Genomic DNA, 27,607 nt, shown 5'->3' on the forward strand with positions numbered 1-27,607 from the left:
ACCGGAGATGTGCGCCGAGTTTCGCGCTACCAGGGACTTCCGGTCCCAGAAACCGTTTTCCAGATGTCCCCCAAAGAAGTATGAAGATGAGAACTCGCCGGAGATGGGATGAAGAATCGGAGGAAAAATGGATAATACTGGGATTAGTTCCCTGAAGAATGGAGGCCGAAACTTTGCGAGGAGGGATATTAAGACTGGAGTTAAACCTGGGGATTTCTGGACGTCGAGAACTTCCCGGTCTCGCTTTCGGATTCAACTTCCGGGAAGGTCGGCGAGAAATTGCGAGAACGGATTGCCGGGTAAGATTATCCGTACTCTTATCGTTTGCTTGAAAAATTGGTGTACTCCTGTCTGGGGTGGAGATCCCCGGAGGACTTTTCTTTTATACCGGGAAGGGGTCTGTTTGCTACTGGGAAATAATATATTTGTAAGAGTGCCCGGGGAGTTGTCGGGACGATTTCATTTGATTTAATCGAGATAATCCCGAGTGTAGCCGCCCGCCCCTCGCCGCCGGAAGACAAGGGGCGATCGTAAAGAGATCGATAAGTTTTAGTTTTTTATTACTCAGATAAGTTCTAAATTAAATGTCACGCCTTTTTCCCCGCCGACACGCGAGGGAGAATTGTGGCCGGCCGACTCGGCCGAGGATATCTTCGTCTTTATAAACGCCGGTCGTCCGTGGCGGAGTAAAATGTTAAATTGCAAAGTAGTGAGACTTTCTAGCCCATCGATAAATCACGATTCGAATTAAAGGAATAGGATCATAAAAGAAGGACTCGACGTCGATCCCCTTCGCAAAGGGATTCGCGCACTCCGGGTAACATCCTCCTCATGCCGGGTATTCATCTCGGACCGATGTCCTTGCGATTTGCGATAACTAGGAGCCTCGTTTGTACACGACTATATAATCCTAAGTTTATACAAGAATGCTTGAATGCACACCTCGCCAAGTGTCAGGCCCCTCCCAGTGTAGGAAGCAGTTCCACCTACGAAAATCGTACTCGCTCCGAACTCGCTCGAGCCTACACCATCTCTTCTTCCTTTGGCCTTGTACATTCTTTCTATCAGGATGTTTGGCAGAATTTCCTCATTTTTTCGACGCTGTTTTGAATGCCAGTTGCTGGACCGGAAAGGTGCGCAAGTAGTCGCTAATGTGGAGAGCAGGAAGAGACAGTGGACGCGAAGAATCCCAAAATACCGGAAAATCCAGAATATTTATAATTCTTTATGCACTTATTAAAACCCAGAGATGCACATCCCGGGCACAACTGGAAGTGTAGATAAGCACCTGACTAGATGCACTCGTCGGCGATGTTAAGGACGCGAGGAAATGAAAAATTGCGAAATCTTCATGATTCTTCGTGCACTTATTAAAACCCAGAGATGCAGATCCTGAGCACAACCGAAGGTGCAGATAAGCTACCGACCAGATGCACTCGTCGACGATGTTGTGGACGCCCCATAAAGTCCAACTTGTCGGTCGTGGGCGCCATATAAAAGTCGCACCGTCCTGTTTCCTCGGTCCAGTGTGCACTCCGTACGTCCACCTAAGGAGATCGGGACTGACTCGCGCGCGCGAAGGCGCGCCAAGAACATATCGACACACGCCGCAGTCTCTTTACGTGCGCACGGCCGCGCCGAAGCGCGTAGCCCGAGGAGACTCGTCGCGCGGGGGTGGTCGAGGCGATTTTCGAGGAGGTGGCTGAGAAACTTCTCTAGGAACCCATCGATTACGAAGGAATAAAGAGAGAACCGACTAAATTGCGAAAACAGGGGCCGAAATGGGGCGGCTCGTCGCGGCGCTTGGGGTTCTTTTTGCGGGGTGCGCCATACACGTGCTCGCCCTTACGACCAACGAAGGTACGACAGGTTGTGGCCGATCACGATTAACGACGAGGAACTCAGCCGAAAGTTGTTCATTTAGCGGGTACATTCAAGGCGTCGAGCGACTTCGTCCAGTCAAAAGAGTCGAACTTTTGTGACGAGCTTAATTATAGGACATCGTTAACGGCGTTGACGCAAGCGGCCTATTTCCGAAGAGGGCACTGCACTAACGACCGTGCCGAATCCTTTACCCCGTGAACTAACCCGCGGTTACGGAACCGAGTCTAATTCAGTTAATCTCCGTTTTACATATTACCTAATGCGACTCGAATCGCATTCGAGAGACTGCGGACACGAGGCGGTTCTTGCGGTTCGACCGCTCTGAATAATGCATTTGTCACGCGAGTTTACGCTTTCGTCCCGTTAGTTTTCATTGTCGTTCTTATTGACGGGGCTCACCGTGCATTCTGCATTTCTAGACGTCGGGAGACCTGTTCTGCACGTGATGAGAAAAGCCACAAGTAGCGATCAGCCGGGACAGTTAGGGTCAGTCAACTCAAACGGCATTGACAGTAATTGTAAAATGCAATTAGTTCCCGACTGTTACACATTTTTCACCGCACTTAGAGGGCTGAAACTGTTTCGTGCCCTCTGAGCAAGAGGTAGAAAAGGCCTGATAAGGATTAACGAGACGTCGATATATCGATTAGACGTTTAGGAGCAATTCCGGTAAATTGCTGGCCATTGCCACTTAAGCGACCCTCGGGATCGTCGAGATGGTAAAACGGAAGGGCTGTGTTTTTTCCAACGGTGCGTTGCACTCTTGTCTATTCTCATCCAGGGACCTCCCACCTCCCACGGTTAATTTCCAAGGTTTTTAAACCTCACTCTCGAAATACATCGGAATTATTTCTAGTGTTTCTTGGTCCTGTCCCCACAATCAGCCCGACCTCGACCCACCCCTTACGGTCATGCAAGATCTGAATAATTTTTAGAAATCCGAAATTCTGCATTCACTCATCGCTAGAAATTATAATACTAATGATGATTTTTTTTTCTAGGGCTCTCGAGCAGTCTGCAGAATGTCCTGTTCGAGGATGAATTCGCGATCTCCGTGTCTCATTTAAACAGTCGAGCACACCTGCAAAATGTCGAAATCCTTCTTTCTATGCATTTTTCTGGGCAAAAGAAGTTCGTCCTGATGCTGGATCGGCGCAACAGCCGAGGTGAGTCTATCTCCAGAGAATAATTCCTTTACAGCAATCAGTGGATTTAAACTTCATTTTCACGTTTTTTTTTGGGGAGAAAAATAATTAAAACTCGACTCCATGTACATGTCCCTGAAATTAAATGTACTACTTGCACGGAGCAATTTATTTTTCGCCCGGAGCAATTTACTTTTCACCCGATGCAGCGGACAATCTAAATTTGCATTTTTTTTTAATGCCGCTGTAATCATTCCACCTGGGAACAAGCCTCACTGTTTACTCTTGAATTATTGAATATCGATTTCCAGCTGAGACCCGGGCATCATTGTGTTTGAAGACTCTGATACCGCGGGGACGAATTCAAATATTGCAGGGCATGTACCGTCAGAGAATGTTTATCAAATTTTCAAGCATTATCGAGACAGTAGAGAAAGATGCAACACTTGTTTCTTTGGAAAAAATGTTCAGCCAGAAAATGATTATTGAATTTTTAGTCATCATCGAGGCAGTAGAGGACGACGAGACGCACTCGACGACTCTCGCCGCGAACAAACTGTCGGTGGAAAATGGGATAAACAATGGACTGGTACTCCTGATTCGGCAACACGTTGACGGACTGCAAGCGGACTTGTATGCAGACTGCGTTTTCCAAGGCACGATGCAGCTGGAGACGGCATTGAGGGACATGGCGACCGGTTCGCAGACTCTGGCTATGTTAGCCGTAAGGACGGATCTTATTTTTGAATGATTCCTTCAATGAACGTCGAGGATTGGTATAAGTACCGTGGATATCGCTCGGTGCACATTTTGCCTTTTGTCTTGCTGGCGCATAATTTTTCTACTTGTACGATCCGCGACGCCTCATCGTGGGCGAGGCCTTTCCAAATATGGCGGATCAAACCTACGCGCCTCTTATTTCTTGAATCGCGAGCTTGCCTAACTCGTCGACGACTAGCCAGGTTTTCCACTTATCGACCGATCGGTATCGATTAGATCCGTGACAGGAATTTCTTGGCTCCAGAAGGCTGCAAACTATCCCTGCGTTTCGGATTCGCGAAAAGGTGTTGCAATTGTTTTACCTGGAACGCTTCTGATTTCAGTACACGCAAAAGAGATACCGGTACAAGGTGTACAAGTCTTTCGACGTAAATTACGTTCTGGCGAAGGAAGGTTGCTTCTTCGACTCCCCCGTCAACGACCAGGCCATTCAGCCTCCACCTGGGAATAACGAAATCCCGAAGAAGATCAGGGGCGACATCGAGATCCTCCATGGACTGGACGACAAAAGTACGCCCTGATTTCGATGCTTATTAAATTTAAGACAAGCGAGATTTGAGGAATTTATCTTCTTGAAGAGGTAAACTTTCGGAACCGTCCTTTCTGATTAATTCATTGAACTTTTCGCTCTTCCAGTTTGCATAACTGACCAGGTTCTCCTGAAGACCTTCAACGAGCTCATCTCCGTCACGGGGAAACTGCGGGAAGAGATCCTCCGAAACGTGAGTACAGAATACCCGGAACATTCTGCACGATTCCTGCGATCTACCCACGCAAGTTGACCCTTCTTTCAGAACCTGGAACTGGCCCAACTTCGGCAGATGATCGACAGGTGCGCCAGGTGTTACGAGACCAAAATAATCGTGCCAGGTAGGCGAATCTCTGGAAACTCTCTGGAAAAAAGAACCACGTAGTGGGAAAAACTTCCCTATTAAAGTCAAAAATTATAAAAAGTAAATTAAACGTTACTCAAAACGATTATTAATTTAATACCTAATGCGCGGAAAAGCAGCCCTAAAAAGATTCCATACGACTCAGTTTCGACAAATGTTTAAATTCTCCTGACTGCACGTGAAAATCTTTGACCGTTTCCCGAGCAACCTTCGTGTGGGAACTTTTCCCCCATTCTGTATAAATGAAGAAAGAGATAAACCACGGGTCAGATATGATTTTTCCCAAATTTCTTTTTAGAGCCTCCAAAGGTTACCTGCACGGTGAACTCGCCCTGCTTCCCAGGAGCGAGGTGTCGCGATACCGCGAATGGACCGCAATGCCTCTCTTGTCCTGCCGGTTACATCGGGGATGGATATCGCTGTCGACCGGGTCGCACCTGTGCCGACCGCCCCTGCTTCCAGGGGGTCACCTGCCGCGACACGAGGAACGGCTTCAGGTGAGTCGTCCCATTTTTCCCGAAGAATCTCATAAAGGCGGACTCTCGAAAATGAACCTCCAGGGTTCACTTAATCTTCCTGTTCCCTCAGATGCGAATCTTGTCCTCCGGGATACGTCGGGAATGGGGAGCACTGTGTGCGCCGAAGGGTGGGCTGCGAGACCAACCCTTGTCACCCCCAAGTCCTATGTCACTCCACGGATTACTCGCCTTACTATCGGTGTGGCCAGTGCCCATCAGGCTTTACCGGAAACGGCACAACCTGCTACGACTTGGACGAGTGCGATCTGGTACAGCCTTGCGACCCGAGGGCGAGCTGCTACAATTTGTCACCCGGATATAAATGCGGACCCTGCCCACCGGGATTTATCGGCAACGAGGTCATCGGGGTCGGCATGGACCGGGATAGGCAACGCCACGTCTGCGAGGACATCGACGAGTGTGCAGACGGAAACAACGGAGGCTGCGTGCCCTATTCCGAGTGCATCAACACCCCGGTATGCACGAGACGCCGTGCACCTTGCACTGGGAAAAATGCACCTGTGAAGTAGTCGTCAGCTCCTACAAGGGATATGATATGTTGGGTTGTTCGGAAAGTATCGTGCCGAATTCTAAATCTTAATGCCACCTATTGAAAATCGGCTCGAACTTTCCGGATAACTCAATGCAATCATGGAAAGAGGGAATACACATATAAGAGGGCAGAAAGAATACAATTAAATATTTGTTTCTTTTTTCTGTGGTGCATCGTATCACTTCTAGGAGCTAACACGTATTTTACAATTGTACTGGTATTATCACTATTCTTTCCGATGAGTTGTTCACTCGGGAAACCATGGATTTTAAGGTGTTTTGAAAGTGTCATATACATACGTCGAAACGTCGAAATATTTATCAAACTTGAGGGAATAGCCCTTGGATTTTTTCTCAGCCCGAGCTTCCAGGATTAAATTTATCGGGAAAGTTAATCCATTCTGTAAACAGAAATTACGAAAATAATTGGAATGTTTGAGAGCCCTCGAGTTTATTTATCGGGGCCGTTTTGAGGCGATCTTTGCTTTATAGCGCTTTACAGCGAAGTTAACGAGAAGCTGTGAACGGAAGCGAGACGCCGAAGAAACGAGGCTTTGATTCAAAGTTAACGAGCGGGTCCGATATCTTATCGAGGGCGATATCAATTTTTACGAGTCCGGTCGCGACAGGATTGTATGTATATTAGAATCAGGGATGAGTCGTTGATTTTGGAATATTGTTTGGGTATTTATCTGCGCGAAGAGTTTGGGTTTATGAGTTTCGACCTGGGAGGTCCTCGCTTAGGAGAACGGAGGAGACTTCAATGCCGGGCGCGCGTCATAGCTGATTTTATCTCCGCACTCAGAATTTATCTACTCCATATGTACTCTGTATATTGCTATAACGCACAATCTGGATCCATTCCAGGGTTCCTTCCACTGTGGGGAGTGCAAGAGGGGCACTAGCGGAAATCAGACAGTCGGGTGTAAATTGAATCCTGGCGTTTGTCCCGATCTCAATATCTGCCACACCAAGGCCAGTTGCAGACATTTCGGCGGAGGCCGCTACGAGTGCAAGGTACTCTTTAAATTCGACCTCGACTTTATACCAACCACACGTCGGCATACTTTTTGACGTCATTTCCTTTCACAACAGATGACCGCGATAAAATTGATTTGATCGTAAAGTCATAAAAGGAATTTTATTCCATCGTGGAATCATAAAATTAATATTATCATAAAATATAGCCGTGAAATTCTGCTAATAATGAAATTCGCCGTCGAGAGCAGTCCTCGATCGATTACTTGCAATTCTACCCAACAGTGCAACGTCGGTTGGGCCGGAAATGGCTATCACTGTAACCCAGACACGGATGCTGATTCGTACCCCGATAAGGAGATACCAAACTGCACCGATCCCCGATGCAAGGCGGACAATTGTCCCAACCATCCGAACAGTGGCCAGGAGGATGCCGATGGAGATGGCAAGGGTGATGCCTGCGACCCCGACGCTGACAGGGATGGCATCCCCAACCACCCTGACAATTGTCCACTCGTGTACAACCCCGACCAGGCCGACAGGGACGGTGACAATCGTGGCGACACCTGCGACAATTGTCCAACAGTGCCTAATTTCGATCAGAAGGACACCGACGGGGACGGCGTCGGCGACGCCTGCAGCGACGACATGGACAACGACGGTAACGGCTCGTCGGACTACCAATAGTAGACCATCCGCCATTTTGGTCTCGCCGAACACCCTCGACGGTCTTCACACCCTGGACTGTTCACCCTCTCAATAAACTCTTTTTTTCACCTTGGTACCATCTCTTGCACGGCTTTCCTTTTTCTTCGCTTGTACAGGGTCTACTTTTTATGCTTTCGCAACGACAAGGCTTTCAACGATTTCTCGGATCGCTCGACTCGCGCGCTTTGACATGCTATTTTTTGGATATGTAAACTGTAAAACCATTTTCCAGCTGAATTGGACTTGGAAGGCACTGGATGTCACGGAGCTGTTTAGAGCCGAGTTTGTATGCGCGTGTATTCCTGAGGGCGTGCGTGTGTGTTTCCGAAAAATTGATAATTTTTCTTGTGGGCGTATGTAGAGATTATAGGAGGATACATGGGTATAGCTACTGGTAGGAGTTGTTGAGGGGTTTAACGTCTCTTGAAATAATTTTCCAAGTTTTTGTGATATCCTTTTTATTGCAAAAAAATCCACGTTCTTTTCGGGAATAATCTCCCCTTCACGTGGCATCCTTCTAAGTGGGTGAACCTGAGTTCTCCAAGTGTTCTAGTTTCTTACTAAATGGAATATATGTTTTCTTATGGATATATGCAACACAGCCGTGTTTGTGTAGGTATCAAGAACAAGGACGACAATTGCCCAACCGTTCCGAATCCTGACCAAAGAGACACCGATGGCGACGGAGTGGGAGACGCCTGCGACAATTGTCCTACGGTGCCGAACCCGGGACAAGAAGACAAGGACAACGACGGCATCGGCGACGTCTGCGACGACAACGTGGACAAGGACGACGACGGCGCGCCGGACAGTCTGGACAATTGTCCCACAATACCGAATGCGGAGCAAACCGACACCGATGGCGATGGCCTCGGCGATGCGTGTGATCCTGACATAGACAACGACAAGGTGCCCAACAAAGTCGACAATTGTCCCTACTTCTACAATCCCAACCAAGAGGACTACAATCGTGAGTAGATGGATCTTGATGACCTTGATCGGCTTTGATTAATGGAGACTAATGGCGATCGATCGATCCAAAGGGAATGGAATCGGAGACCTCTGCGAGGACGACAACGACAACGACACGATACCCAACATCCACGACGTCTGCCCCAACAATAGTCAGATTTGGACCGTCGACTTCCGCAAGTACATGACCGTCAATCTGGACCCCAGGGGAACCTCGCAGAAGGACCCTGTCTGGGTAGTCCTGAACAAGGGGGCGGAGATCCTGCAGACCCTCAACAGCGACCCTGGAATGGCGATCGGTATGTCGAGGACCTCCACCAGGACGAGCGAGATCAGGTGTCCAACGAGTGTCGCGAACTGTCGGACTTTACGTCCACCTGGTCTCCCTCGTCCGATGTTCAGCCAAGTTTGATCGAGCCATTAATAATTTATTAATCCTCAATCTGGGACACTGTCTTGCGAGATCCCGTCTCATGGGTTGCGCAACGGCGCAACGGACGATTGCAGCAACGCCGTTGCGTCTGCGTGGTGTTTCGATAAATATTCAAACGGATTCCGAAGGCTCCGGGAAAAGTGCTATGTACAGAGAAAAATAGTATTGAACTATTTTACGTTGCCCCGTGAGCTGTGAAAAATATTTCTTTGAATGGCATCAACCGAATCGCATTGTTGTTCGTCATATGAAATCAAAGGCAATCCATTCTCAAAGAAGGAATGAATTGGCGTTTATTCATTTATCTGTGCAGGGTTCGAAAGATTCGACGGCCTCGACTACGAGGGCACCTTCTACGTCGATGACGCCGACGAGGATGACGACTTCGTAGGGTTCGTGTTCGGCTACCAGGACAGCGGCAAGTTCTACGTCTTCACCTGGAAGAAGCTCCAGCAAACTTATTGGCAAGCTGCGCCATTCCGGGCGGTCGCCGAGCCAGGGATGATCCTGAGGCTGGTGGATTCAGCAACAGGTCCTGGCGTCAAACTGAGGAACAGCCTCTGGCACAACGAAAGCGTCCCTACAGAGACGAGGATTCTCTGGAGGGATCCGAAAAAACTGGGCTGGCAGCCGAGGATCCCTTACAGGTGGCTGCTGATACACAGGCCTAAAATTGGACTCATCAGGATTTGGATTTACGAGGGGTCGAAATTGGTCACCGACTCTGGAAACATTTTCGACACCTACCTCAAAGGAGGCAGAATCGGGGTCTACTGCTTCTCCCAGGAGATGATCATCTGGTCGAATCTGAACCACAGATGCAATGGTGAGCGGTTGCGGTCGAAGAAAGCGATTCGTCCCTGTATAAAACGTACTTGTATAATTTTTTTCCCTTTCAGATCAAGTGCCCCCCTTTGTTTATCACGAGCTGCCGCCAAATCTGAAAGCATTGGTTGATATAGACCTCAGCACAACTTCATTCTCAGGAGCCTAGGTACTCTTCGATGGACTTGGAAAATGACATTGCACGTAAAACCGAAGTCCATCTTGAAACATGCCAATGAAACAGTGGTAACCGCCTCGTCGGTTTCAGCCTCCCAGGAAATTACGTCGTTTAGAATGAATTGCGCTCAACTCGGTACACTTTAGAAGCGATTGTTACATATTTTAAGCAAATCTCGGAAGTATCCGGATTTTGTACCATATTTTTTTTTAAGAATATCTGTTTTCAACGTGTTTCGTTCGGTGGGGTTATCCTTGACGATGTGATACCGCTTCTTAAAAGGGTGCGCGAAATTGAAGAGCACTTCTTGACTTTTCCGTGATTTCGGACAAATTCGAGGCGAACTACTCAATTAATGGGATGTACATGTACCTATTACGAAAGTGTCAAGTGAATAAGTCGGCAAGCTCGCTGACTGAAGCGTTACTTATTACGATGCATTGTTATACTATAAGGAATATCTAATTATCGTACAAACGGACACACAGATGCTAATCGGTGATACACGAAGCGTCCTAAAAATGAGAAATTACGGATCAACGAGTCGTACCACTTTACAGGTATACATGTGTTAACTCTCGCAATAAAGTTTACGTGAACGTCACCGTGCACCCCTTGTCCCATTTGCCGATAAAAATATTCAACCACACTTTAACAATTGAATAATTTCAGAAACATCCTTGGAATTTAATCGGAAAGGTAAAGGTACCATCGCACATGCCGACTACGGTAATAAACTTGAATTTATTGTTGCCATTACTTCATTAATTATCCATAACTTACTAACTTAATGATCCTTATCGAAATTGACATAAACAGTCTTCTTACAATGCTTGCTCCCGTGCAGCTCGACGATATTAAAACGAAATAGAGAATCAGTCGTTCTATCGCATAGGTAATCGTAATTAGTTAGACTCGAACTACTCCCTTATCTCTTCCTACTCCATGAACGCTTATCGCGTGCCCTCCGCACCCTCGACAACCTCGTTCGGAAAAAACGGCGACCTAGAGCGCAAAAATCCTCTAATCTACCTGATTTCTCATGAAATTATCATATACGTACGTGTCTGCGTGCGTGACATATAAATGTACGGCCTAGCTACAATAAATTATTAACTCCAACCTGCTTATTCGTAATTAACTATGTACACTAGAGAGTGGCTTTCGAACTCAGGACTTACTAGATTACCTCAAACGCCGAGGAGGGTTGTAGAACAACGATTACTATTTATTAATAATAGAGTTCGCGAGTGTGTGGCAGTGGTCGCGCGGAATTCCGTACTCCTCTCTTCTCGTTTTCCTCCTCCTTATCCCGTTTTAAGGCATCCGGCCACGCCGACAGTAGGTCGGAAAGTGGTCGCATAAAGAGGGCAGAGATACTGAAAGATATTCGGAGATAATCGCGGGTGCTTAGGAGAGAGGTACTCGGCCAGAAGGCCGAGAAACAAGGTGCGAGCGAACGAGTACACGGGGAGGACTCGTGGCCGTCTGTTTTTTTTTCTTTTTTTTTTTCAGACCGCGTGGAACGATTCCATAAAAACCTCCAGCTAGAGGAAGTTCGAGTATCGCCGAGTATTCTTTACTGTTCAGAGTCGATTAAACGATTAACAATTTCCGTGAGAGCTCGTTGTCTTCCGTAATGATCAGCCCGTGTACTCGCGATCGAGGTAGGCGAGCTCGCGCCGATAACGAGAATCGAGGGACATCTTAACGATAGTGCCTTCTCCCTCTAGAGCCAAATCGCTGGCTAGCGTTGCTAGGATTGGTCGGCAAATCGGTTTTAGGCATCGGCTCGGGTCACCAGGCCTCCGTGTATCGAACGTCGAACTCCTGCAGGGCCGGAAGTCTCTTCTTCAGCGACTCGAAGGTTTGGGCCGACAGTTTCGTGCTGTTCAGGTTCAGCTTCCTTAGGCTCGTCAGTGCTGCAACGCGAAATAGCATCCTTACTAACTATAGATAAACTACGCGAAAAGTGGACAATGAAGTCTTCGTGAGTCAATCAATCGGTCTATGAATTATCGCATACAGGCCAACGTGGAGATCCCCTTATCGGAGACGGGCGTCTCGCAGAGGTTGAGCACTTGCAGCTTCTGCAGGTGCTCGCTTATCATCTGCAGCCCGGCGTCGCCGAACTGGGTAGCCCATAGGTTCAGATATCGCAGAGCAGGCAACCTGATCAGCTGTTCCGCACATGCAGAGGTAACCGAAGTAAAAGCCAGACTCAGGCACTCCAGGTTGGCGAGAGCACCACCTCCAAGAAGCAACGCGACGTCCGCGTCGGTCGCTCGCACCGGAAGTGTCAACTTTTTGGGACCACCCTTCTGTTGCTGCAATAAAAGGAATTGTTTTCAAAAAATCACCCTATGGTCGGTGGAATTATTATCAGAGTAAAAGCAAAACTTAATCAGCGATTCTGCCCTGTGCTTTTTGGCAAAGTTTCATGCAAATGTCTTCGTTACCGTGCAGGGATTAACGTACCAATTCTTGCAGGTTTCTTTGTCTCTGGCAGAGGGTGGCATATCGATCTCTCCCAGAAGCCGTGGACTGAAGGGCAGAAACGACTTGCAGCCTGGCTTCTTCGTTTGGCAGAAGTCGCCATTCCAGCATCAGACAAAGCGCCTCCTGGGCAGCTTCGCAGCCCCTGACAGCCAAGAGGATGCAAGCTCCACCCGAGTGCTTTATCAAGGTGCCGATGAATCTCTTCCTTCGACAGCAGCAGCTCAAGAGAGTCGTCAGCTGGAGCAAAATGAACGGCTAGGTAGTATAATCGTTACGTTAGTGACCTCAGAAAGAGTGTTTGCAGAGCGTTCGAGGAGGAGACGCCGTCGGGTACGCGAGAGACAACGACACCACGAGTGACAACGAGACACGTAACTTGTGTGCACAATTGCCGTATAGAGGTGGGACCTTCGCGCCTGGCGTTCAACAGGTTACTCCATCGTTTGAATTGCATCTACAGGTTGAAGACGGCCAGGGTATTTTAAGCCCGACTCGGCCCTGGAGATCACTCAAGAATCGACGCATCGAGCGAATACCTACGGGGGAATCGATGCGAGGTCCGAGTGCTAGAGACATACCGGAAGTCAGGTCGTCGACTTTAATCGCAGAGGGCTATTAATAGAGAATTAAGTCGTTGCCAGGTGCCGTATATTCTCAGATCGCGGCGGGACGTTGAATAGGGTCCTTTAAATTACCTCCACCGGGTTGAAATATAAATTAATACTGCCGATCGACCGGGACCGGATAGGCGTTTCCATTTTCCCGACGCGACTTGGATTCACGGGAATCGATTGTTATATCCGTCGGGTTATTCCAGACGTCCAGGGAGACCTTGATGTCCGCCGAGGGCGATCAAACTGTGCCTTCGTCGAGCCGCGACCGGAAGTTAATTGGAGTAGATGAAGGCATCCGGTTGATGTATAGGTTGCGCGTCTTTCGGAGGTATTTTTACGTCTCCTCCTCACCATTTCGCCGAAAAGCTCTCCTTCGTCCGGACAGGCGGGACTGGACGGTGCGGCGATATGTATCCACCCTAATCGGGGCTCCCTGACGGGAAGCAGAACCCGATGGACCAGGCATCTGGGGTCTTTCGCCAGACGCCGCATGACTCGCGTCATGATCGACTCCTGGACCTCCTTGTCTGCTAGGGCCTCTTCCGGGAACGGGACCGGCTGCAGGAGAGCACCCAGACCTGGTCGCCAGTCGGCGTACTCGGACCTGGAAATTCAAGATGCAAGTCGGTCGGTTCGAATCGAAGGTACCTCATCTTCGTCATCCTCGGGACACTCACGCCACGCATAAAACCAGGAGATAACAGCGCAATGGTGGAAGAGATGCTGGCCGGTCCTCGTTGGAAGGCGCCGCGTTCGCGGCTTCGAATCTGAAAGGAAAAAAGGAGACGGTCGGTCACCCTGTCGACTCAAAAAACTTTATGGCAAGGTAGTCCATCCATGCACTGAGTGAATAACATTTAAATTGCTCAAGTAATTGAGGTGATACGATAGTGGCATCTAAGGGGTCAATCGTTCGTGAAACTTTTCCCCAAACAGGGTGTACCGAATCGTTTCAAACATTACCACGTGAATATGGAGGCAATAAAAAAAGGTCCTTCCACCCATGAAATTACATTTTTTGTAGAAAATTTTAAAATGTCTATAAAGAAATTTTTTTTCATTGAAATTACATTGGGGTCGGGACCTTCCTTTTAGCCTCCATAGTAACACTGTAAAGGGTGAAAAGGATCTGTACATCCAGGTCGGAGAAAAGTTTCATTAACGAGTATTCACTTGGATGTCACTAATACACCTTATTATTGACAAAGTAAATTTTTCGATCGACGTGTCCTAACGCTCCACCTGGTGCGTCGTACCTCCTGAATATGGCAGCCACGCAGATGGACACGAGATTAGGGAGGACCCTAGGATGAGGACAATCGCTTCCGGGTCCATGTACAGAGGCGATGTACTCTCTGAGAGCCAGCTCCCCGTCGTTGTTCTCGAAGAGTGCCGCCACGAAAACCTGTAAGAGTCTTCTCATGTCTGGTGACTTGCCAAAGTCCACGGTGTGCTTGAGACACCTCGTTATGGCCGGACTGAGGGCGGAAACCAGAGGAGATCTGGGATGTCTCTCTGCCAGACTGGATAGGACCCTCGCCAAGGCGGCAGGAGGAGCAGCTCTCTCCAGAAGAGGAGCAGCAACAGCCAGTATGGCTTCCGCCCATCCCCTGTCTCCGAATTTGCTCGACTCTTCCATTTTGCCAGTCTTCGCGTCAGCTTCCGACTTCTCTACCGGATTTCCTAGAAGTTTCGCCACAGCCTCCAAAGGGGCACCAGCGACTCGCTCGTCCTGTAGTGGCGTCCACAAAGCAAAGTCCACCATGGCTTTCAGCTCCCTCAGGATGACTTCCTCCCGGGTGCTCAGCGACACCAGGTGCTGGTACTTGAAGATGCTCTTCTGAAAATGCAGTCCTTGGTAAGTTCTCGTTGCTCTGAGATTTAATTCGATTTAGTTTTTAAGACGACGTGAAATCTGGATGCAAAATCCTGAGCGTTGACGGGGATTTTTTCGCCCTAGAAATTTATTCTCGGGCTCGTACCTCGTTTCTAATTGCTTTTAAAATTCATCTTTTAGCTTTTTAAAGAGAGCGGACAAAAGACGTCTCCTAACTCTAAATGTGAGGTGTGAGGACGGATCCCTGACAGTCGCGAAAAGCAAAGCTTTCGTCGATTTGAGAGCCCTGAATCGGATTTTATTTTTTTTTTCCTGACAGAAATTTAGTTACTCGCGAAAAGCAAACGGTCTCTTAGACGGGGGAGCATCTACAGTGATACATTTCCTGTAAAAATTTAAACGGACTCAAGAAGCTTTCGGAAATGGCGATCGGCGCGGCTCAGTCGGTGGGGCAATGTTTTCACGTCGCTTTGAGGCTTTGTATACAGGACGGAAAGCGGTTGTATACCTTCCAGAGTATGGAATGGTACCACTGATCTCTCGTGTAAGCATTGCTGGCCTGGAGGAGAAGAGATCCATCTGGCAGCACGATCCTCAGGCAGTACTTGTACGTGGGATCCCATCTCGCCACGGCATACACCTCGGACATGCTGCTATAGGGCACCGGCTGCTGCAGAAACCCTGTAAGCTGAACCACCAACACGGCCCTTAACTTTCCATTGTTAAAACAACAAAAATTTCCAACCTACATCACACCCCCCGTCTCTTCACCTCTTCCCAGAGCCAGAGGGTAAAGACCCGAATTCACGTGAATACGAAACACAAACCATTAATAAACCAATCAAACCGCCCGGATAAAAGTCACGAAAAATTTGCCCAAATTTTCACCCGCCTCATACGAGAGATTTCCCATAGAAAATCGTCAAATGGAAAAATGACAAATTAGAAAGTGTACAAACACCCCGACATTGTACACTCACCGTATTAACGGCTCGTTACTTTAATTAAATGTAACGTAACGTCATAACTATCTTTAATTTAATTCAGATGCTAAATGTGATATCAAATGCGATTTTGCTGAAATCTTTCGTGGGACATATCACGATTACATGGGCATTTTCATCGGTGGGATTAAATTCTACAGCACAATGGTTTGCGACCTAAGCCCTACCCTAGATATTTATTATCTCAAAAGTAGATTAAAAAGTCACGCGACGAGCCTGGTATATATATTTCAGCCCTCTTGATATATTCATAAGCCCGATAGGAATAAGAAAAAAAATGATTCCTTAAAGGGCGAAGTCCGCGAGAGAGGTCCCGAGCTCCTCGGTTCCTCGGTTCCTCTCCCCTCAGGACGCCTGGCGGGCGATGACGTAGTTCCAAAAGAGGGAAACAAGTCGGGGGAATCGATGTGCATCGCGCGATACGTGCAGGTGCCCGGAGGACGATGCGCTCCCGGCCTCTTTAGCGTGTCCGTGTGTGCCGGAGTGTGCCAGAGTGCGTGTCGCCGGGCCGGCTTCCGGGCACGGCACGGCCGACACACGCCCTATGAGGCGACACGAGCCGACACACCCACAGGCGCGGATAGGCGCACTCGTGCCGGGGCATAGACTCGTGCAGTCACGCAGACAGTTGCAGGGGTTCGCACGGACGACATCGACGCGCTCACACAGTCTCGGCCAAGGCTCGTGGGGAACCCGAGGAGTGCGGGGGGGGGGGCGGAATGACGTCAGAGACGAATCTAGGCCGAGGGTTGAACGACTGTTGGAGCAGGGCTCTGCCGAATCTAGGACGCTGCATCCCCTCAATGAACGCAGCCAAAACCCGCGGCACGGACGGACCCGCGACCGAGAGGCCGGATAAATTGGAGTAACGAAATTCCCTCCGGCCGGGAGGGTCGCCAAGCCGGAGAAAATGGCGGCCCTGGGCGCGTACCTCGTGCCACCTCGATTCCACCGATCGTGCCCAATTCGGCTCGATCGGCCTGCCCGCTCTGGAAATTGCATTACTCGCGGTCGCTTCGACGGCGAGGTTGGCGCATCGAATCAGCGGCCATCTTGGATCTCGGCGGCAAGCCCTCCAGCCCTCCTTCCGGTTCATCGGCTTCTTTTCGCGGATTCGGATGCAAATTGGACTGTTATTCCCGGGTAGGTAGGGATTATATGGAAGAAGCGGTTGTTTAGAGGTATAGGCACCGTTTACGGCCTCCGAGTTCGCTTTAAGATTCGCGACACGGACGTCGCGCGGAAGTCGCGTCGACGACGTCTTCCAAGCTCGACGTGTCGAAGGGGCGGCCATTTTGAATCTCGGCCGCAAGCCCCTCGAGCACTCCTTCCGGCTCGTCGGCTTCTTTTCACGGATTGGGATGGAAATTGGACTCCCATGCCTCGATGAGTAGGAATTACACTATTAGGACTATTGTTTACAGGTATTGGAACCGATTTCTAGCCGCGGAGTCCGCTTTAAGATTCGCGACACGGATATCGCGCGGAAACGCGCCCGGCGTTGCTTCGCCGCTGCCCTCGTGACGTCACAAAGCCGGCCTACCCAAAGCGAAGGCGGACGTTTCAAGCGCGCATTTGCCGAAATGGAGGTTGAAAGTGCTCGAACGGTAGTGCAAGCATTTGCGGCGGATCGTACGTGGGAACAAAGGCGCGGGCCCGAAATCTGGCACACGCATTAGGGGGATCTGGCGCTTTGTCGGTGCGTCACGTGGGAGTCGACGTGACTGCAGCGCGATGCACCGTGAATGCAGCGTCTCATCGTACACTGGTATCGAAAACGGTCGTTTCTTCTCTTTCTAGGGATTTTACGTTGACGCTAGGGTGGAGATTATCTGCGGTTTCGTATTTCAGGGGTGCAGAATGCATTCAGGAGGATGGAAAATCTGACTTCGAGCCGAGTAGCGGAGGGATCGCGAGCGCCGATCGGCTTCGCCGAAGGACGAGGAGCGTAGCCGAGCGTGCGGTAACGTCTACGGAACCACGCGTTCCAGGGTCAGCTTTGACGTCAGTCGAACTCGCGTATAATGGTTGGTCGAGCGAGCGAGCGAGAGAACGCACGTGCATTCCGCTGACGGAGCCCCAGGTACCGCCGATCGGATCCGAAAACCGGCCCCCGATGGCCGCATCGAGTCGCCTGCCGGATGCCAATTCGATTTTCTACCTTTCCACTGGCCCCGTCTCGAGCAATTTCGACACTTTCTCCGGCACTCGGGAAACCTGCCGCGGCGGTTTCCTGTCCTCCCAGAAGCATCCGGTGGACGTTCTCACGCGATTCGCCATTATCTCGGAATACCTAGCATCCGGCAGGCACTCTCGGCCGCGTTTAGCGTGGGATAACGTGCGGTTTCCTCGCCGGAGGAAACCGTGTCAGGCGGCTGATAATTCTGATAAAATTGGAGGAGGCCCCAGAGGTCGATTCCCGCAACGGGGTCGCTTAGAAAACTTCACTAGCCGCGAGGCTGGATATTACTTTCTTCAATTTTCGGGCGTTTAAAGAATTCATTCGGAATTATTATTTTTTTTTCAGAAAGAGCCCTGTGGGCGATCTCTGGATTATTAATCGGAGCTCGTCCTGCTCTGGTCGAGGTGACGACATCCAAGCGTCGCCCACAGGAACGAGAGAATTGGGAACGGATCGTGAAAGGAAGCGGCGATCAAGGGACATGGAAAAATTGACGGGATTTCTCTTTTCATGGTTTTTAGAGAACTAATTGAATGATATTTCCCCCAGCAAGAGCACTGGTGTCTGGATATTCAACCGGAACACTGGTGCCCGATATCTGGATATTCAGCGGGAATGCTGGTCCACGATTTCTGGATATTAATCAAAGCCCGTCCTGCTCTGGTTCGAGTGACGTCATCCCAGCTTCGCCCACAGGAACGAGGGGATTGGGAACGGGTCACGGAAGTCGCCCTGGAGGAAGTGGAGATCAAGGGACACGGCGAAATTGACTCGATTTCTCGCGTACGACAGCTCTTTGAGCTCGCCGTTCGCCCCTCGGAGATGGCCCATCCGGGAGCGAGAGACGCGCTCAAAATGGCCTCTCGAAAGTCGAGCCTTTCCTCCGGATCTCGCGAAATCTCCAGAATTTGCCCACGAGGACATCAACGCGCGTCTCCAGGAATTAGCTTTATCGCAGCCGGTAGGTGTCGCGCGTCGAACACTTTGACGTCACCGAGCTGTCGCGCAGTTCGACACTGGGGGAAAAAAAGGGAATGTTTGAAGAAGTTCATTAAAATTATAACGAGCCGTGCGAATCGACGCAGGAACTTCGGAATTGGCGGAAATCGAGGCGTTATTATTAGCCGCGCGTCATGTAAAAATAGCAACAATGCCCAAGAAGGCACGCCAAAAGGCTCGTTGCACTCCGCTTCGCGTTGGCGTCTTTTTTAAATCGGCCAAACAGGAAACGTACGACTTTCTCTTGTTTTCCTCGGCATTAACGAGGCTTGACGCATCGATTTGTATTAACGTAATGTCATTAGCGACATGCGTCAGAGGGGCATGCTAATGTTTACCCCGTTCCGCAATTAGTTTTCGTTCGTTTTTTCCACGGGTCCTAACGAAAGGAAAGATTCCTGCTCGCGTGTTTGCAAAGACGATTTCGACCAATCGACGCCCATCTTTGCGACCGCCGTCAGGCTGATAACGCGCCTAATCGATATTCATCCGAAGCCACGCGAAAGGAATCCTCGCTAATCGATTCGCGATCGCACCGGTTGATCGGGAATTTGAATTTCAATTCGACTAATGGCCGACACCCCCGCGTCGAATTTAACTTGCAATCGCCGCGAATTCCTCCGTGCAATACCGTGCATCGATGTTTTCGATTCCGAAATTCCCGGCAATATCGAATCTTCGACCTCTCGCTCGTGGAAGCGAGCCCCTCGATTTTTTTTTCCAACGGGCCTTGATCTTTTTCAAGTGAAACAACCCCTTTGTATATGTATATAAAAAAAGAGAAATTAAAACCATCAAAGTAAATTTAAGTAATTCAATGAGATTCGTTTTGAAAGATATTTAAAACACAAGTATTCTTATCAAAACGTTGAGACAAGTCGAACGATGTGTAACGTGAACATAAAGAACAAACAAGATTACTTGGAAAGAAATTAATTACATTACAAGATTAAACGAACCGAAGTGTCCGATTTTAAATAGCAATAATGGCAACTTTCTGGCCGACCTAGTACATGTACCTGCCTTGGGAAAGAAATTTCCCCGAACCAGAGAAATATTCCTTTGAGCAGTACCAATATTTCATCAATTCAAAGAATAATTGTCAAATAATTATTCTTTGAATTAAGAAAATATTTATTTACCACTGTTCGATGAATTCTTTTTCTCGGTGCATTAACGAAGATTCTTCGGACATCCTGTAATTGCGGTTAAGAACCACTCGAACAGGCTTTTGCAAAGTTCGTTCCCTCTTTCCCGGGGATACGTCCAATGAAATTCCTCCCTGTGGCGGCACCCACTCGGGACACGGTAGCGTGCGCCATTAATCGAAAGAAAATCGCCCGATTTAGTGGCTAACGAGCCCGGACACGCGACGAAACGTCGGCGAATCTTCGTTCCCTGTTTCCCCATCGCGTGATTTCCTCTACGGCGTTTGCACGAAACGCGGGGAGAGAAATTCAACCGCGGTCCGACTTGCAGACGACGTCAGAATGCAAAGGAGACAATGTACTTCCCATGTATAAGAAAAGTAGATTCCTTTATATAATAAATATATAATAAATACATAATAAATATATAATAAAAGTACGGTACAAACGGCTCATCAAAAAGGATGCGCAATGGCACACCTGTTCTCCTTTGCGTCCCAAGCGGCGCTACCAGAGCACTCGGCAGGTGAGAAAGAGATATCAGTGCTCGCAATTAAAATCCATAAAATTAGCACCACTTCATTTTCAACCGGGGAGACGTTAAACGGCGACAAACAAACTTTGCCACGTCCGAGCGGCACCGTTTGCCGTTTAATTAAGAGCGAGCGTAATTCGGTTCCTAGGCGAGTGCGGGAATTACGTCGGAGGTAGGTCCGGCAGGAATTCGCAAATCGAGTTTCCCCACTTTGTCCCACGGGACCGTTTTAACGAAGTCCGGCTTCGTTATTGGGGAATTTGTCCAATTTTAATGAATTCCCCGCATCGGAGAGCGTCTTGCGCAATTCCGGTTAACCGGATTTCGTCGGTAGGCGATTCCGACGTGCGTCAATTTGCGACCGGCCGCCACTCTCGAGAATATCGATTTTCCTGGAGTAAAGAGGCTTCCTCGGGGACACCGTCCCTCTCTCTCTCTCTCCCTTGTATACCGAGGCTGCACGCTACTCCCTAGGGGTTCCTCGAATATTTAGACCGAAGTCGCAGATGAATTCGCCCGAGCTTTTCACGGAATATCGGTGTACCGGACCCTGAAGGGCGCCTGTAGTATCTTACGTTACGACTCATTATTAATTATAATAAAATTACCCCTTTTATTGCTATCACGGGTGACAGGACCTCCCTTACAGCCTCTATGTTCACGTTGTAAAATTTGATACAATTCGGTGTACCCGGTTCGGAAAAAAAAATGTTTCATAAACGATTGACCTATGAACGATTGGATGTATGAAAGGAGGATTTGATAAGCGCCGAAATTGCCGTTTGGTACCTCGATGATATCAAAGTTACCCTTTTTATCAAGAGACATATTAAATCATATGCGCCAATCGAACATTACATTTAAGCGCTGATATTGGGAAGTTTGACCAAAGATAGGTCTTAACTACCTTTTTTGTCTTTTTTTCCTTTAACGAGGTAATCCCGAACGAGTCGCCGAAGTATTCAGCTCGCGGGAATTCACGAGTAAATTGCGCCGATGAATAGAATATCAGAGTCGGCCGGGTCAAAAGCGTTTTGCACGTAGAGAGAGATAGAAAGAGGGAGAGAGAGAGAACGCGCATTGAATGCAGCTCGTCATTAATTTATCCTCTTTTCAATAATTCCCCACGTCGGATCGCGTCCTCGTAATGGCGCGAATTTCCCGGAAATCTTTAAGGCGGACGTTTAATGGCAGTTGGCCGGATGTTGGCGAATCGTTGCGAGGACGTCATTACTCGTTGTGTACCCGGCTGTAATTGCACTTTCCTTCTGCGCTCCTTCTGCAGCGTTCCCGGAATCTAGCAACCCCGAGAACGATAACGAATTTCTCGAAGGAAACCACGATATAGGGTAAGGTTGCCTAAATTGGACCATTCATATAAAAAATATCCTTTTCATATTTAAGCTAATTGATTTTCGTCCAATTCACCGTAGCAAGTTGTAACTTGTACTCTTATTAAGTAATAAGAAAAGAATGTAACCGTTGACAAGAGTCCATTTTAGGAACCCGGCCTCCGAAATTGTACCACTATTTTTCCAAAGAACAATTATTGCAAACGTAACGTTCTGATTCTACTGAAATATTTCCACATTTATTATTCACCCGAGTGCAGTGTTTTCCGTTGCCTACTCTTTGCAAATAAAACAATATCAAGATTATTGAGCTGGTTGTCTCTCATAGATAATTTTAAGGTCATGAAACGTTACATTTGCGGGTTGAATTTTTTTTTTAACGAGCGTAACAATGGTATTTTTGGAGGTACATTAACACGTGTCAGTGAGACAAAGGAACATTTATAATAACGCTTTCATCCTCGGCTAGATGGTACTAGACTCTGTACATTATGTTTTATTCCAGCGGTCCAAATTAGTCAAGTTTCCCCTACCCCGTGGGACATACAACGTATTTATTAGCGAGAATTAAAAGCCTATGTGGAATTGTTTAAGAGGCGGAAAGGAGAGTACTCCATCGGGACTTGGGGAGGAAAAAGCGAGTCGGGATGTACTCCTTGTCGTAAAAGGTGACTAAAAGGGATCGGTGGCCATAAACGGCGCTTACGAAAGAGGCCGTAAAAAAAACGTCTAATGACGTCGGTCAAGAAACCGGTCATCCATTGGGGGACGCCCATATCGGTTCATTGAGATCCTCCCGAAGAAGATCCCCTAAAGCACTTGCGGATGCGCCGCGAGCGAGGCGCCCTTTTCGCGTCTCGTTTCTCCTTTTCGCGATCCTCCTCGGACTTTTGTTTCGCCACTATTGCCCGCAGCTCTGTCGGCTTTGAGTCGCGGAACAAAGGTCTCGGCGAGGTCTCTCCTCCCTCGGGCCGGGTAATCCGATGCAACCGCCGCGGCTGGAGGGAAAAAGGGCGAGCATCGGGAAATGAAACCGTCGAAGGGCAAAAAGAAGCCGGGGCAATCCACTTTGCGGGGGGCGAAAAAGACACAAAAGGCTCCGGTGAGCGATTAAAGCGCAACTCGAACGTATCTCGATTGCACCCACCGCAAAATGGCGGCCGGCTAAAGCTTGCGACTTTCTCGGAGGGATTAGCCATTTCATTAATTTCATTATTAACGTTAACTTCATTTTCGAGACAACGTGTGGCGAAACACCGACCAAAGGGCCAGATAGGGTTCGTGATTTTCTCGAGAGAAATCAACACTCCTTTCATTTAATTTTTTAGTTTTCTTTTTTTTTTTTCAGTACGAGTGGAGAAGCGACCATTAAATGACGGCCACTTAGAGCTCTCGATTTCCCCGGAGGATTTAGTAACTTCGTTCTTAACGTCAATTTCATTTCCAGTGCAACGAGCGGCGAAGCACTCGGCAAAATGGCCAGTTAGAGCTTACTATTTCCCTGAAAGAAATCAGCCCTCCTTCGATATAATTTTCCTCAATTTCTCGTATAATTTATCATCTCTCAATACGGGATGAATTCCTACCGCGAAGGAATTGACAATTTATCTTCTAATGTCACGTCTTTTTTTTTTTTGGTTTTTCTCTCCAAAGTAATACGTAACAATGCGTCCGCAAAATGGCGGTCAGTTATGGCTCAGGATATTTCCCCGGCAAGGATGGACAGTCCTATGTAATTTTGAACGTTTCCTTTTTTGCGGCTCAATGAATGGCGTTTCGTATCATCGCGTCGCCGGGAACACAGGCGTCAATGGAAGAGCTCCGAAGCCCGAGACGCAGCGTGACGTAAAAAGAGTAGTTGACCCTTTTTTGCGGGCCGAAGTGCATCCCGAAGCGACACTTAATGGCGGCGACGTAACGAGCTAACAAAGAGTCGCCGTCGAAAACGCGGCGCGTAGATGCTTACCGTGAACTGCCCAACCGGCGCGCGTCGTCGCGACGCGTACCGTAAATTGGAGCACGCTCGGCCGAGCTCGATTGACTCGATAAAATCAATTATACGCCCGATAGCGATCGAACGTAACGTTCGTTACGCAAGAAGCGGGATTCGGGAGCGTCGAGTGACGTTCGCGCGATTGGAGAACGATTTGCGTCGCCAGTTGTGGAAGCACCTGAAGAGCCTCCCCGGACCCACAGAGGCCATTTTAGAAAGGGAACATCTTTTACGACAATAGGGTAAATCCAATATCCGCGATGGTCACTTAAAACCGAAACAGTAAACATATAGGACTAGATAATAACTTTAGAGATTCTAGAAATAGATCCCTGTTCGATACAGAATTTTTTATTCAATTTTTCATACTTGATATGGGTTGAAAATGCATATCCACGTAAAGAGAAATACTGACAATAAGAAATTCGGTGAGACATTTGCAATACCAATGACGCTGTTGCCTTTCATCCAAAATAAAGAAGTCTCGCTTGGATAGCGCGGGAATTCCATGCGTTCCTTATTTCTTTTTCTCTTTTTTTTCTTTCTTTTGAAGAACGTCGGATGGACGTCGCGTCATTCGATGTTCGTTATCGGGAATGCAGTGATTTTTGACGTAATGAGGGGACGCGATTTTTTTCTTCTCCAACCTCCAAGGTGCAACATCTCGCCGCCCAGTTCGAGATTGACTCACCGTCGACGGAATGAATGGAACCGATGACGCTCGGCACGTAACGTCATTGCGCAACTAGAAGAAGGGGACTAAAAATGAATTTCAGGAACGCCAAGGTGGACGTCACTCGAAGGTGTCACTCGCGCTTGCGAGAAATTTACGAAGGGATCCTGCTTTCCTCTTAGCCGCGGCTTCGCATCCGGGAACCAGAATGATAAAGTGGTCCCATTAACCAGCAGGGTCCATCGGTAAAGGGGTTGCAATCATTTTCCAAGATATCGCAAAAAAAGAAAAAGATGACCAGTTCCAAAAGTGTCTTATCACATTTCCGACCCTCGTCCTAACGTACCGCTTAAACGAAAACTTAAGATTTCAAGGTACCCACCGTCCTAGAGGAGAGGCAGGCATCGTTGAGGTACAGGTGATGGGTCTCCCACCTCCTGAGGAACTTGCTGGACAGGATCTTGCTGACGAGGGTCCTAGCGTGATTGAGATAGCAGACCTGGGTATCACCCTCCTCGAGAGGCTTGAACCTGGGCCCAGCAGGTCCTGGACTAGGACTGGGGCTTGAGGACCCGCTGGTAGAGGAGCACCCTGCGCTCTGTCTCTCCAGGTTGGGGCAGGATCTGGCGACCGGAAGGCAGGCGGTCATCTCCAGGTTCTCCGGCTTAAGAGTAGACGCGGTGGTATCATCGGCAGAGTCCCTATCGGGTGGAGACTCCGAGCTGGAGGGAGCACAAGTTCCCGAGGACAGCTGCGGCGAGCTGGTGCTGGTCTCCTGGCGGATGCCGCCGTTGACGGTCAGGAAGCCGTAGTAAGCTCCAGGAGGCGCCAACCCGACACTGGCAGCGGCAGCAGGACTGGAAGGCAGAGAGCTCTCCTCGGTCTCGGTTTCTCTATTGGCAGCGGTCTCCTCCTCGGTGTCGCTGAACCCGTTGACGAGCCCCGGGATGTCGCATGCCGAGGCGAAGACCTCGGTACCAAGGGACACGAGCGGCTCGTCGTCGCAGCCAAGAAGAGCCTGTGAGGCGAACGACGCCGTAGAGGCGTCGCGACGTCGAGGACGGTCCTGGTTCCTGGTGGACGACGACGCCGTGGAGTCACTGGCCGGCGAGGGTGACGCCGACGAGGGTTCGCCATTGCTGGAGTTGGACGAATCCGTGGAGCGCAGCCTGAGCAGCATCTTGCGTCGCCATCGACCTCCTAGAGGCTTCTGCGAGGGAGAGGTCTGACCCTTGACAGCGGAGGAAGTGGAAAAAGCGTCGGAGACCTCCCGGGGGCGAGTGTCCAGGTCGAACGGGCTGTTTGGACGGCGGATCGGTGATGTCTCCGGACCGGGGGACGCGGGATCCGGTTCCAAATAGTCGGCCCTGATGCCGGGCAAGGTGTCCGTGCTGCTCGCCCCCGAGACCGACAGCTCCTGGTCGATGTACCTGATAGAGGAAGACCCGGAGCTCTCGCTCACCCCCTCCGATCCTCGCCTTTTGCCGTCCGACGACCCGGGACCGCTCGCCCCTCGCGTGGGGGTCGTCGCCACCCCGCGGGGGGTGCGGGTGAACGGACTCTGGAAGCAGAACATCCTAACGAATTTCGACTCGACGTTCCCGGAGGATCACCACTCCTTTGGAAGGCTTGGAATTTGGAGAACGCGACGAGATGAGTCAGCTCTTGGAGGCATGTCGCCCTGGCGATGTCCCACGAGGTTCCACGAAGTTTTGCGAGATTCCGCTAAGTTTCGCTCGCCTTTGTTCGTGGGTCCCTCCTGGTCTGACCCGGCTACGCGAGAATCCACTTCGGGGGTCCTCGATTTGTTTTTTTTCTGACGTGCTGGAACGAGCCTCGGCACATTTTCACCGGGATTAAAGGACCGGGACTCCCCTTTGTCACCTCGGCGAGGGCCGATCGAGCCTCGCGGATGGTCCTCCTTTTTTATCTCCCGTTCATCTCGCGCTCTATCTTCGCCTTCAAAGGAGTCTTCCTTTCAGGCTGCCGGCCTGGTTCGGTTCGTCGCTCTCGGCCGCTTAAGCCCTTAGCGCTCCTTTCAGCGACACCTTGTCTTGGGTTCCCTCCGGAGCGCTTCTTTATGCCCCCTTCATCCGGGATGGCTCCTTTTGTGCGGCGCTTAAAGGTTACCGGAGCCTCTACTCTCGTGGCCCTCTTCGTTACATTTGGGCCGGAGATTGGCGGAAAACGAGTCCGGTCTTCATCACGAGTCGACTTCGCTTTTGTCCTTCCTCGGCCCCTCTCTAAGGGTGCAATTTCCTCCGCTGGGTCTCCTTGCCTTCCTCTCCCTGGTTTTCGCCATTCAACCCCTTCCTCTCCCTGTATTCACTTTCCTATGCTTGGTCGACCTCTTCGAGGTAATTCCATGCGCTTCTTCTTCAACTAATATCCACATGCCCCCCCGCGCCCTTTGAGACCCCTCAAGACGAGATTTTCCCCCCGCCTTTTGACTTCACCACCTCGAAGATCGAGCTATCGATCCATCGAACTATCCTTGAAGAGCCTAGCGGATATAAGATCCTTCCACCTCCCTTGCATTCAGAATATCGTGAAATCCTTCCTGAACCTCTTCCACTTCTCTCAACTGGTGAAACCCAAATCTCCTCCCACTTCCTCTTCAGAAATTCACCGCTACACTCGAAGTTCTTCCTGACAGGCGTCCTTTGGCGATCCCACCCTCGAAGAAACCAAAACCGCGTATCACAAATTCCCCTCCACTGTCCTTCTGGAAAGGACTCTTCGATCCCTGTCCCTTCGTTTTCCGTTCCACTGTCCTCCAAAGGACTCTTCGACCACTATCTCTTCATTTTCCTCTCCGCTGTCCTTTTTAAAAGGATCCTTCCTTCCCCACCACCGACTCTTCTCGCTTTATTCTCTCTTCTCGATCCCACTTCCTCCTCCACCA

The 27,607-nt window shown here is 49.4% G+C and overlaps 2 protein-coding genes across 3 annotated transcripts; one reads left to right on the forward strand and one right to left on the reverse strand.

Annotated features, from left to right (window-relative positions):
- The first annotated feature begins 42 nt into the window (after window positions 1-42).
- Window positions 43-10,477, forward strand: LOC105695267 (cartilage oligomeric matrix protein). Of its 2 annotated transcripts, none has more exons than XM_012416679.1 (14): window positions 43-299; window positions 2,886-3,050; window positions 3,527-3,753; window positions 4,133-4,319; window positions 4,446-4,531; window positions 4,604-4,679; window positions 5,001-5,199; window positions 5,291-5,696; window positions 6,640-6,789; window positions 7,036-7,411; window positions 8,075-8,428; window positions 8,502-8,729; window positions 9,177-9,689; window positions 9,763-10,477. In XM_012416679.1, exons 1-14 carry the CDS (start codon window positions 128-130, stop codon window positions 9,855-9,857), a joined length of 3,234 nt encoding a protein of 1,077 aa, XP_012272102.1. In that variant the 5' UTR covers window positions 43-127; the 3' UTR covers window positions 9,858-10,477. The 2 variants fall into 2 exon arrangements, with proteins under 2 accessions (XP_012272102.1, XP_012272103.1); XM_012416680.1 differs by lacking the exon at window positions 43-299 and adding an exon at window positions 1,540-1,860.
- Window positions 10,478-10,591: 114 nt separating this feature from the next.
- LOC105695268 (C-Maf-inducing protein-like) lies at window positions 10,592-27,073 on the reverse strand. The gene is made up of 8 exons (XM_012416681.2): window positions 25,085-27,073; window positions 15,325-15,504; window positions 14,236-14,819; window positions 13,657-13,746; window positions 13,331-13,583; window positions 12,345-12,602; window positions 11,893-12,193; window positions 10,592-11,788 (listed from the first exon to the last, which is right to left on the reverse strand). The coding sequence occupies exons 1-8, from the start codon at window positions 26,276-26,278 to the stop codon at window positions 11,664-11,666; spliced, it is 2,985 nt and encodes a 994-aa protein (XP_012272104.1). The 5' UTR covers window positions 26,279-27,073; the 3' UTR covers window positions 10,592-11,663.
- Window positions 27,074-27,607: the final 534 nt, after the last annotated feature.

The sequence above is a fragment of the Orussus abietinus genome, unplaced genomic scaffold (assembly GCF_000612105.2).
Source record: "Orussus abietinus isolate OABI.00-Male unplaced genomic scaffold, Oabi_2.0 scaffold212, whole genome shotgun sequence".
In the NCBI taxonomy this organism is placed as follows: Eukaryota; Metazoa; Arthropoda; class Insecta; order Hymenoptera; family Orussidae; genus Orussus; species Orussus abietinus.

What these genes read in the sequence shown, in the direction of transcription:
- LOC105695267 (XM_012416679.1), top strand. Translation starts at nt 128, where the DNA reads ATGGATAATACTGGGATTAGTTCCCTGAAGAATGGAGGCCGAAACTTT. An exon ending in TTGCGAGAACGGATTGCCGG is followed by an intron (nt 300 to 2,885) that starts GTAAGATTATCC and finishes TTTTTTTTCTAG; the next exon opens with GGCTCTCGAGCAGTCTGCAG. An exon ending in GAGGCCGCTACGAGTGCAAG is followed by an intron (nt 6,790 to 7,035) that starts GTACTCTTTAAA and finishes TCTACCCAACAG; the next exon opens with TGCAACGTCGGTTGGGCCGG.
- LOC105695268 (XM_012416681.2), bottom strand. Translation starts at nt 26,278, where the DNA reads ATGTTCTGCTTCCAGAGTCCGTTCACCCGCACCCCCCGCGGGGTGGCG. An exon ending in ACCATTCCATACTCTGGAAG is followed by an intron (nt 14,820 to 15,324) that starts GTATACAACCGC and finishes CTGCATTTTCAG; the next exon opens with AAGAGCATCTTCAAGTACCA. An exon ending in GAGAGCTTTTCGGCGAAATG is followed by an intron (nt 12,603 to 13,330) that starts GTGAGGAGGAGA and finishes ATTTTGCTCCAG; the next exon opens with CTGACGACTCTCTTGAGCTG.